Source organism: Rattus norvegicus, chromosome 5 (assembly GCF_036323735.1).
Source record: "Rattus norvegicus strain BN/NHsdMcwi chromosome 5, GRCr8, whole genome shotgun sequence".
NCBI classification, from domain to species: domain Eukaryota; kingdom Metazoa; phylum Chordata; class Mammalia; order Rodentia; family Muridae; genus Rattus; species Rattus norvegicus.
The window spans coordinates 33,092,382-33,104,806 of NC_086023.1; the positions used below are offsets into that span (position 1 = coordinate 33,092,382).

Below are 12,425 nucleotides of genomic sequence, written 5' to 3' on the forward strand. Positions count from 1 at the left end.
AAGCAGATTCGCTTCCTGAGCCCTGCCGTGAAGTGAATGCATGCTTACTTATCCCTTTCAAGACAAAGCTAAGGCAGGCATCTTTAGGCTAACACATTCCAGTTCGAAGTGAAAACAATTGGGCTTAGTTATTGTTCTTTAAAGGAAAATCCATTTTTTAAGAGAGTAAAATTAATAAATTATCAAGTTTCCTGGAGAGCTTTCAAATGCTACGAAGATTATAGTATTTTGCAATTAATCTGTAAGACGCATTGTCATCAAGGAGAAAAACCTGTATTGCTTTTGAGTCTGCAGTCGGTTGATGGTTAGTTTTTTCGCTTCCCTCCTAATGAGATTATTACTCTGGCAAAGTTTATGTGATTGGCTGCTTTAACTATCCATTATATTTATCTGTGTTTCGAACTGGTCTGCGAAGGGAAAATGACAAAAACACTGTATGAACATGGGAAACCACAAAAGCTATATTGATTAAAAATATTTTGTGTCATATGTGTTGGGGATTCTGAGGACCAAGGACTTTCCAAGCAGAACTCACAGGAATCAGTCCTACGCACAGATGCGATGTACTCTAGCCGAGGACCATTAAATATACTCAGCAAAGGGAAAGGACAAATGGGCCACAAAGCTTAGAGACACCAAGCAAAAGCTTTAAAATGGCCTTTCCAAGTGGAGTCTTCTGTGAAAGAATTGTTATTACACCTGCAGACTGTGTCTACTAAGGGCACTCCCTTGAGGCTTGGTGCCCTGGGGAACACTGCCAAGCACATTCCAAATACCCACCAGGAAAGTTCATATTTGGGGTAACCCATGCCATATACAGAGAGAATTTATACCCTATAAGTCATTCCTATTAAATATGGGATGCTGGGAACTTTTTTTTTTTTTTATTAACTTGAGTATTTCTTATATACATTTCAAGTGTTATTCCCTTTCCCAGTTTCCGGGCAAACATCCCCTTCCCCCCTCCCCTTCCTTATGGGTGTTCCCCTCCCAACCCTCCCCCTATTGCCGCCCTCCCCCCATAGTCTAGTTCACTGGGGGTTCAGTCTTAGCAGGACCCAGGGCTTCCCCTTCCACTGGTGCTCTTACTAGGATATTCATTGCTACCTATGGGGTCAGAGTCCAGGGTCAGTCCATGTATAGTCTTTAGGTAGTGGCTTAGTCCCTGGAAGCTCTGGTTGCTTGGCATTGTTGTACATATGGGGTCTCGAGCCCCTTCAAGCTCTTCCAGTTCTTTCTCTGATTCCTTCAACGGGGGTCCTATTCTCAGTTCAGTGGTTTGCTGCTGGCATTCGCCTCTGTATTTGCTGTATTCTGGCTGTGTCTCTCAGGAGCAATCTACATCCGGCTCCTGTCGGTCTGCACTTCTTTGCTTCATGATGCTGGGAACTTTTAAGAACCCAAGTTCCTAGGCAACCAACCTTTCAAGAAGAGCTTTTAAATCATAGTGTTCTTGGGCTTGATTTGTTAACCTTTTCACACAACATTTATTTTGGTAATGAAAGTTTAATTAAAAATGATTATCCACTTAGGCGTGTGAATTATAATATAAGCAAAGTCAATTAAACTGGAATGTTTTGACAATTCAGTTCTTAAAACAGAAAATATGGGCTCATACTTTTTATGACCTTTAGTATGATCTAATTAGCTTCATCTAATTTGAGAGTAGAAAAGTCCCAAGAATGGTTTGTCAGAGAAAATAATTAAAGTGTCTGAAAACAATCAAGACTACATAATAAAATGTCTCCATTCACTGCTGCTAAATGATTTCAACTAAATAGACTTCTGGGATAATTTTCTTTATTGTTTATTTTTAACTTCGAAAGAAGAGATATTTTAAATTTGGGAAATTAACCACCTAAGTTCTTAGTTTTCTTGACTCTATTGGAAGTCCATTTATGGAGAAGAAAAGCAGACAACCCCCAAAACATACACAGAAAAATAGCATGTTAGGAGACAAAAATGCCCAACATTTGTAAATAAGCATGCTATCAAAACTTTTGTATGAATGTATCAAAAATGCACAAAATTAAGTGGGAAATATCTTCTGCAAGGACATTAAGTAGTATTAAAATTATAAAAAGTAGGCAGCGGGGGATTGGGTGCTTGGCACAGTGATCGTGGCCTTCCAGACACCTGGAAGCCTCAGTGGCCAGAGCTTTTACAACAATCTTAGAGTGCAGGTTAGCAGTTTTACAGTAAGAAACTGTTGAGAGAGGGCAAGGGTTATACTTAAGGGACCCGTTTGATTAACTCCTTTAGAACAGTAGCATTGTTTTTGCTGATGATAAGAATGTTAGATTTCTGACCATAAGGCTGTCTTGATATAAAGAAGACTTTGTATCAGTAACCCAGGGAGCAGTGTGCATAGAGATTCATGTGGACTAAACCAGCTTAAACATCCTTCTAGCAAGATGGTTGCAGAACTGGAGTCATGCTAACCACGGGAGAACTCGGGGCCTTTGTTCCTTGAAGGCAGATGCTGTCATCGCATTGAACACCCATGGCTGGCTTCCAGATTTCCTTTGGCATGCTTTTCTTTGTAGCAACATGAAGGTGCTATTAGTATAAGATACCAAGATAGCATTTTATTACTTTAAACGTAACTATTCCAGAATTTCTTTTTGGTTAAGAATTCTTAAATTATTCCTGCGGAACGAGTATGCTATGTGTTAATCTCACAAGCATTTCCCCGCGTCTCCACAGGCAAAGAAATGTGTTCCCATATTCCTTATTCATGCAGATGTGGAGGCCATTGCAGCTGTTTTTCTTTCATTGCCCTCTGGATAAGCAGTCCTAGCATTCTGAAGTACAACTTGGGCTGTTGTCCCCCACTGAAATGCTATAATGGACCTAAGACTAAGAGAGACATTGACTTTCCATCAAATCGTCATTGAGTGTCAGTTCTACATCACCAAGAGCTCCTTTGTGAATCCCTTTCCAGTGTTTTCAGTTCTTACGGATTCTTGCTCTCGGAGCCATTCTTTAGGGTAGTCAAAAGGTGGGGAAGGAGCAGGGTGGAAAAACTACAGTAAAACATTTAAGTGCTACCCTGGCAATGTGTGCTCTGCTTTGAAGATGGGCAGGAGCGGGATCCTGCGAGGTGGTGTCAAGGAGAGGATGTGATCTGAGCTGTAGCTAAGAGGGGATTTGTGAGGAAGATGTCAGGGTGACTCACTGCAGAAGCAGGCACCCGTGCAAAGGCAAGGGAGGAGTCAGTGTAGCCCTGCCGTTAAGATCACACTGAGAGGACTGAGCCTGGATGGAGGAGCCTGGTTCAAGGAGTACCTTATTTCCTAGATGCACTGGACAGCAGATCTCAGTCATCTAGAGGATGTGGAGCTGGCAGGAGACAGGAGATTCTTCTTCATCATGGTTGATACCAAGAGTCTCGAGTTTGCTAGATTCACTGAGTCTTCAGCTTGTCTCTCTGCCATGGGAATAAGTTTTGTGACAACATGGCTGTTACTTTCTTCTCCTTTCACCAGAATAACTGAAAGCTGAAATTTGGAATTAGTTTCTCCTTCTCTTCTCTTCTCTTCTCTTCTCTTCTCTTCTCTTCTCTTCTCTTCTCTTCTCTTCTCTTCTCCCCCCCCCCCCTCTCTCTCTCTCTCCTGTCTGTCTGTCTATCTCTCTCCCCTATTACGTGCAGGCCCACCCTCTCTCCCTTCCTCTCTCTCTCTTTTCTTCCTTCTTTCCTCTTTCCTCCCTCCCTTCCTCCCTTCCTTCCTTCCTTCCTTCCTTCCTTCCTTCTTTCCTTCTTCCTTCCTTCTTTCCTCCTTCCTTCCTTCTTTCCTCCTTCCTTCCTTCCTTCTTTCCTCCTTCCTTCCTTCCTTCCCTCCCTCCTCCCTTCCTTCCCTCCTTCCTTCTTTCCTCCTTCCTTCCTTCCTTCCTTCCTTCTTCCTTCCTTCCTTCCTTCCTTCCTTCCTTCCTTCCTTCCTTCCTTCCTTCCGTTCCGTTTCATTACATGGCAGGGTAGCCCTGACTGTCTTGGACAGTCCCTGTTCAGGATCTTCTCCACAGTTATTTCATTCTGTGATCTAACTGCCATCACAAACACCTTGAACAACATCCCGACCACACTCTGCACCCCAGCATTTCTTATAGCTAGATGATGGATATGCCAATGAAGATTACCCTATCACCCCAGTGCAGCCAGAATTCCAACCATTTCTTGTCTTTATTCTCCATATGTGAATGTTGGCATCATATCATTTATGTGTCTTGATGTCTTACTTTTTCCTTCTTTTTCTTCATGTTTTGGTTTTGCTTCACTTATTCATCATGTCATGTTCAGGCTGTGACAGTGGTCTTTTGACTTCTCTTTGGCCTCCAGCCATGAAGTTTTCAAGCAGTTTCCTAGAAAACCCATGCACAGATCCACATAGGGTTTTAAACTCTGGCTTCATATTTCCAGCAGTTCTCATGGCATGCAAATGTGTGATTTGTATGCTGCCCAATTCAGAAATCTGTCATGTCTGCTTCTTATCTGAATCCTGTCCATTGCTTTCTTAAGTTTGTCCTTCTAATGCTAGATACATTATTCTGAGGAAACATTTTCTGTCCTTTTCCCCCTCCAGAATGTTCATTATAAGTCCATTGTCTAAAATCCAAAAGCTTACTAACTTCTGTTTTTTTCTCTCAAGCTAGAACCCTGGCTATGATTATGAACTAAAACGGCTCATCCTTCTGTCTAGTTCAGTTCCCCCCTGTCTTGAAACCTCACTGTGTTGGTTCATTTGGTATTGCAATAATGAAATATTTAAGGCTTCATGCATAATAAAGAGAAGAAAATAAGGTTTATTTTAGCTTATATGATCTAGGGTTAAGAGCCTAGATATGATGATGTCAGCCTTCTTGCTGGGAGAATTTTGGGGTGGCAAAGTTTCACATGGCAAGTGACTGGGGAAATACACGTTTGTCTTTCTGGTCTTCCTGCCTATTCTTTAAGAACAAAACAAAACTAGATTCACTCATGGAGGTCTCTCCTGGTGACTATCCAATCCTAATCACCTTTCAAAAGCCACACATTCCTACATTCTTCCAGTTCAAGTCCCATCCTCTTAAAAGCTCACAGTGAACATTTTACTCCAAGGCGAGGTTCAGAAGGGAAGAAGCAATATTCAGTCCACAGCACTCAGCTTCCCCCGCTACCCCATCTGAAACCATTAAGAACGTTGTTTGGCAATAGCTATCCTCGCACTTTGCAAGTATCCCTTATAAGCCTAGCATTTCATAGACTGGTTTGTGAATAGGGAAGTTTATAGTTTGAAACATAATTAGTTTCCTGGCAATACTAAATAACCTTTCTTCGTTTTCTATGTATGCTTTAAAATAATTAACTATAGCAAACATCCTCTTTTATGTATATCTTATGAGAGTTAAGAAGAATCCTGAAGGGCCCACCAACAGAGATGCAGTCATAGCTGGGCTATCTAAGGTTTTACCGGTCAGGTAAAGAGAAATGGCCTTTGCCTTTCAGACGTTGGAAAGGCTGGAATCGATTCCCTCCCAATGAAGCCCTTAGTATGTACTTACCCCCTAACAAGTAGGTAATGAAAAATAGCCTACCGGGAAAGGGAGACAAGAAAAAGATAGCTTGTGTCAGCAAGTATCTTAATTGCAAAATGGAAGCCAAAACAGAGGGTTAAAAATAGAACAGTTGAGCATAGAATGAAAGAAAATAGATTAAAAAAAAAAAGCTATACCCCTGAAACACTCACCAAAGGCAAATACACACCAGACAAATGCTCATTAGAGTCAAAACATTCACGTGGGGTTCAATAGCAAGTCTTTGGTGCTGTTCTTCCTTTTATTAATTGAGCTCTGCTCCCAACATATTCCTAATCTCAGCTATATCATCCCCTACAGTTGGGATAGCTATGCGCTATGGAATCTGAGTAAAAGTGGCAAGTCCAGCTTCTTACCGTACTCCTCAAACACAGAACTGCTTGGTTGTGTATTCTCTCCTCTCTCTGATTGTCTGGAAAGGTAACAGCGGCAGGGAACTTTGCTACCAATTGAGTGGAGTCTGCCAATGCCCGCATCTGACTTTCTACCCAAGAGAAATAAACTCCCTTAACTGTGGTTTGCCTTTTATGGCTTGTGTTTCTCTTTTATTCCCATGTCCTAACTTAACTGTTTAATATCAAAATAACTAGCACTATAGTCAGTTCATCAGAAACATAAACCTCATACTTGTGTTCTGTGTAATAAATAAAATGTAGTATATAAATATAAGTTCAAATGTTCAAAAATGAAAACTGGCAGTTATAATGACCATGGTCTTGCGAATTAAGCTACAAATAAAAAGCAAAAAAAAAAAATTAAGACTTTAAAAAACAGAAAAGTATGTTGGTGATGGATAAGAAAGAACTTCCTAGATAAGGCATCAAAAATCATAACCCTTAAAAGAAGAGTGAAAATTTCCAATACAAAATTATCAAGGACCTCAGTGTGGTTCCTTGGGTCTAATCTGTGTTTCTCACAACCATCTGTAATTCCTGTTTTGGGGGGCCCAACTTATCTGGCCATTTTAGATACCTACACTCCTGTAAACATAAACACACACACACCTTCACATAACTAAAAATAATAAAATAAATTTAAAAAATGAGTTGCTATTTATTACATTGACTTTCTTGATTAAAAACTCTCTATCAAAAGATGTTAAAGACATGAACAAGTGTTGAATAAATAAGGAAGCCAATTAGTAGTTGAAAAGATGCCTAACCTTCAGAAAAAAAGGGTAATACATATTCAAAACTACAATTAAAAACCATTTTTGGCCATGGTAAATAAGAATAATACTAAGTGTTGAAATGTTGACAAGAATTTAGGTGGAGTAATGGCATGCCTTATACAATTTTACTGAAGACATGAGTTTGATATTTATTAAATATGTCTATAACATAACCCAACATTACCTAGGAATATGTTTGAGGAATTCTCGTACATATAAATGACACACAATAGTGTTTAGTGTAGTAGTTAGAATAACAAAATATTAAGGAAATGTTCTACTGATAAGATGAAAGTTAAGAAAATATTTGTTATGAGAATATAAATGAACTAGATAGTGTCTTATCAATACAGATTTCCCCCATGGAACATTAAGCAAATAAAAAGTCAATTCCTAGACGAACAGTTCAACACACATATCTCTAAAAATTGGACAGATGCACGGAACAATTCTGACTATTGCCTACAGCACTGCATAGCATTAAACACTAGAAAGGTTTTTACGGGTGCAAAGAGTAGTCCTTGGTCCTTGCTTCATCCATGTGGTGGGTTGGCACAGGCTGTGGAGTAGCAATGGTTTCTTCATTTTCTGGTGACTTAATTTGAACAGTTAAAAAAAAGACAAGGATTGTCTGAAGAGGATTCACATGAGATTAGGGTACCTGAGTTACTCTTTTGGTACATGGATAAAGCAGCTCTAACGTTCACTTATACTCTTTGACTTCTTCAGAGCTCAGTTCTAATGAGTTTTCTTTGTTTTTCATGCAAGGTAAATTAGAGACCCCCAGAGATTGCTGGACAGGTAGTTGTAATGAGAAAGACCACTTAGGTCTGAGCTATAAGGCAGGAGTCCTGCTCATAGGATACCTAAGAGATAAAACCAAAACCAGTCTAAGGCTAAATAGAGCATAAAGGCTTGAGCTCTATATGCCCTATTGATTTCAGACAGCTGCTTGCACAGTACCGTGTCTATTCTTGTCTCTGGGGCACCCAGATATTTATATTAATGTTTCGTTCAGGAAAACTGGTAATACATATATTTTTGGCAAAGTTCATTAACTTCTAGAAATATTTGGGTATTGAAGGAAATTGAACCTCTATAGAGTAGTGTGTTTATTTCTCTGGCTTGTTCCTGAATTTCACTTATTTAGTTAGACACCCACAGAATGATTACACACAGTCTTGACACTGGCCATGGGAAGGCGAAACTTCATTTTGTCGCTCACTCACAGTGCCTTGCATATGGCGTATATTAAAACTATGCATAGTAGCCAGCAGTGCCCACTAGGCTTGGACGACTTGCTTTCTGCTATACTTGCATCATTTTGAAAATGACCCAAATGCAAGGCGGAAGTAGGTAGATGTTAGCAGAGTTTGGATTTCATTGAGATGTACAGTAGCAGTATATGCTTCCATGAATTCCCCAGAGGCTTTTCAACAGTACGTGTTAAGAAACCTAAAAAGTTAGTTCTTGCAATGTCATAATTCTAATTCTAAATTTTTTTTAAATGATGAAAAAAATAAGCACAATGCTTTTAAATGATGCTTAGCATGCTCACTTCGGCAGCACATATACAAAATGTTGCTTAGTTTACAGTTTTAATAATGACAAAAGCACTTCTGTGTCAGTGACTAGGGAATGGTTGAGTCGTTGATTATGTATCAGAACCCCATTGGTCCAGTGCTTGTTAACAGGAAAACATCCATACCCCATTCTCTGGGTCAGAATGAAGACTGGCAGGAGAAGGGAACATAGGGCACTTGGACTGTTTGAGGGTAGTAGAATTATACATACTTTTCCTTTTCATTCATTTCTCTATTTCCAAAATTTTCTGCTCTGAACATAAACCATAAGCAAGCCAAATGCTGCTTGGTAGTTAACATTTATTCTCCACTTCGAAAAGGCTTCTGGGATATGGACATTTATCTGAAGGTTGACCAGGGACCACAGTGGCTTTTTTATTTACCATTAAAAAAATTTTTTTTAAATGAATATTGTCAGTGAACAAGGCACCATTGACTTTTGTCATTTGTTGAAAAATGTTGTGTAACAGTACTGTCTGTCGCTTTGAAGAAACACATGAAGCTATTAAGTTACTAAAGCCATACTTGAGAACTCGTGAAGATGCGCTGGGGAATCTTTGCAGAGATATTTAATGTGTCCCTTTGCTCTGCTCTCTGCAGCTCCTCGGTGGGTAGCGCCCTTCCCCGGAGACGCTGCTGTGCATACGTCACCATCGGAATGATATGTATTTTCATTGGAGTTGGGTTAACTGTGAGTACCACCTGCTGTGTTGCTTTGTTTTGATCCAGGGGCTCAAGTAGCAGAGTTGACCTTTGAGTTCATGATCCTTTGAGATCATGATTCTACCTCCCCAATACTGGGATTACAGGTGTACTCTCCTATGCCAGGAGACTGAATACTACTATTACAATTCTTTCTGCAAGTTTATCAACTTTGGTCTGTAGTGGCTTGGGACAGCCATCGGAGATTTCCCCAAGTTAGTGGTCATTCAGCATGACAGACTCCAGAGCTTCTGACGGACTACAGCCATTAAGATATCCAATCCTGGGCTGGAGAGATGGCTTAGTGTTTAAGGGCACTGACTGCTCTTCCAGAGGCCCTGAGTTCAAATCCCAGCAACCACATGGTGGCTCACAACCATCTGTAATGGGATCCGATGCCCTCTTCTGGTGTGTCTGAAGACAGCTACAGTGTACTTCTATAGAATAAATAAATAAATTTTTTTAAAAAAAGTAGAAATTGTAAAAGAAAATGCCTTATAGTTAAAAAAAAAGATATCCAATCCTTGGATATGTCTTTATTTTTAATTAGTTAATATTAAAAAAAACCTTTATTTTTATCTGATTTTATGTGTATGGATTTTTTGTGTGTGTCCTGTCTTTGTACTACATGTATACCCAATGCCCATGGCGGCCAGCAGAAGGTGTCAGACTCCCTAATACTGGGGTTACAGATGGTTGTGAGTCCTTATATGGGTGATGAGAATCTAATCTAGGTCCTCTGGGTGAGCAGTCAATGCTCCTAGCCATACCATCTCTTCAGCATTATAAAAGATTTTATGACATTATATTAACTTTATGAAGTCAAATTTCATTGCACATGAACTGTTCCAACGGAGTCTGTCTATCTGGAGAGAGGCTGTTTGTGCCCATTTGAAAGTCTTTAGCACTAAGAAATTCACTCTTTGTTTGTCAAAAGCTCATTTACTTTGGATGAATTGGCAGAACCAACCTTTCTTGGTCACGCACTGTCTTATACTCAGAACAACATTTGCTATGAGGATGAACTAGTTTCAGAGGAGACTGAAGTTGGACAGTTGGCACGAGAATCACTCCAGAGAAGAGAGGGACTCGATCTTTGCTTTCTGTGTGCTGTGTTTCTCGGTTAATATACCTGAGCCCAGGTCATTAGCAGTGGTGTACCGTGTCACCTGGGAGTAAACATTTACATGGATTGAACACCTTACAGTGAAAACGTCACAGGAATTTTCTTCTTCAGTTTTCTTCATTTTGGGCACTGAGTTCTGGGGTTTGCGGGCATGCATCACCATGTCTGGCAGTGTGCTTCTCTATTAACTTCATAAAATTCATAGTTATCCAAGTACCATTGTCGTGTGTCAATTATAGTCAAGAGCTACATGTCATCTTACAGGTGCTTAGTGGTTTTAGTTTAGAGATATGTTTCATAGGATCGCAAACAGGGAGGCCAACACAAGTTTTCCAAGGCATTTCCTTAAAGTTTCTAATCTCTTGCTTTAATATTTTTTTGTTTCAGGTTGGCACACAAGATTTTTCAAGGCGATTTCATGCAACTTATGTGTCTTGGGCAATTGCTTATCTGTTAGGTTTGATTTGCCTTATCCGAGCTTGTTACTGGGGTGCAATCAGAGTCAGTTATCCAGAGCACGGTTTTGCTTAAGTCTTCTCATGAACCCTTGATGCAGGTGAGAGTGTCCAGTCGTCCTTGTGAAGCTCTTCTGGACACCTTCAAATCATTTATCCTAATGGAGTCCATCCTGGTTTGTATAGTAGTCTCTCAAGACTTTGTGAGTCTTTTCTGATCAGATGCTCACTGAAGTACATGATATGCAAGTTCATTTTGCTGCTAGGTTTTCAGACTTGGAAAAATAAAGCCGTGTCTTTGTTCTTTCAAATCATAAAGGTATTTTTGCATTTGTCCTCAAATGTTATATCTAATATCAGTCTTTCATTATTTTTCAACCAGTTGTTCCATTACTTGTTGATGTGGGACTATTCCCGAGAAGTGTTTATAAATGTTTCTATAATAGGTTCACATTTATACTTACATTTTAAACAATTGCTTGCTTTAAAATCTAAGCAATATGCATTTTTGCTTGAACTGCTTACTGTAATTTTAACCTAAGAGTATAGCTACCTTATTCAGGAAAACAGAAAATTGAGTGTACTTTAAAAAACTTGACATTCTTGTCAGAGAAACATTTCTAGATACTATATGCTTGTTTTTTGTTGTTGTTGTTTGTAGAAAGATACAATATTTTGGTAGTAAATTAAAATACTTAGGATGAACATATAGTCCACAGTTGGAGATGTTAGATAAATGTCTTTTCTCTAAGATTACAGGACTTTTGCCTTTCAGTTCTTTCTTTTTATTTAGCATTTACAAAAATCTGGTCTGGATTTATGGAATTTAATGTTACTCTGCTGAATGTATTCCTTGATGGACTGGAGGAAGTATTTCAGACAACATGTTTTATAATACTTCATCATCTCGTCGGAGACATGTTGACACTGGGTTGCAGTCCTTTTCATTAGATCATGGTAAACTTTCTTCTTGAAATATGTGTACACCTGCTTCTCTGTGAAGAGAACTTACGACTTTTTGCATTAGCTGAAATGTTAGAATTAGAGATTCTCTTACCATTTCTCACCTGGCCAGATAATGACTCAACTTCTTCAAGAGAATGGATCAGAGATAAAGAGCTTCATTGTTGTCTAAAACTTTGTGTGAGATTCGAGGACTCAGCCCTTGCACTGCCCAGTTTTGCGGTTTAGAAGGAATTCCTTGAGAGTCAGTGGTCTAAACTCTTTCACATTGTAAAATTAGACAGTGAGACACCCAGAGTACGTTAGTAGGTGATTCCAAGGGACAAGACTAATGTTCTAAATTATTTATATTCCTGATTAATATGAAAATGTACTTACTGCGAAGTTGGAGTCAACTACATGTACACCTCAGAGAGAAAATGATAAATGTATAAATGTAGTAGCTCAGGATTATATGTACCTTTGAAAATATGCTAATAAAGATTATTATTCAAAAGTCACTTTGTTCTATTTCATCTTGAAATATAACCTATAACTTCCAAAATCTATTTTGAGATCTTGGTGTGAAATAGTCATGTTAAAGATTATTTCTGCATAATGTTTATTTATCTTTTTATGCTGTTTTCATAACTATGTTTTAATATTTTTATTTGGTATTCTATGGTATATGCTATATTAGCATATGCTGAATTAGCATATACTATATTCAGTATAAAATAATGTGTCTTGTCTTAATGACATTAATTTCTAACAGTGTTGGGTGTCTGTTCATCTTTTCCCTTTTGGTTTGAAATCTCACATTGTGTTATATGCTATTTGACAATATCCTTCCAGAATATATCTGTGGGATACAT

The 12,425-nt window shown here is 38.9% G+C and overlaps 1 protein-coding gene across 1 annotated transcript in view; it reads left to right on the forward strand.

Annotated features, from left to right (window-relative positions):
• Pip4p2 (phosphatidylinositol-4,5-bisphosphate 4-phosphatase 2) overlaps window positions 1-12,067 on the forward strand; it is a 47,403-nt gene extending 35,336 nt beyond the window's left edge. Inside the window, exons 6-7 of the mRNA NM_001024900.1 lie at window positions 8,926-9,016; window positions 10,541-12,067. Coding sequence (NP_001020071.1) covers window positions 8,926-9,016; window positions 10,541-10,684 — 235 coding nt within the window. The 3' untranslated portion in view covers window positions 10,685-12,067. The remainder of the gene's footprint in view (window positions 1-8,925; window positions 9,017-10,540) is intronic.
• Window positions 12,068-12,425: the final 358 nt, after the last annotated feature.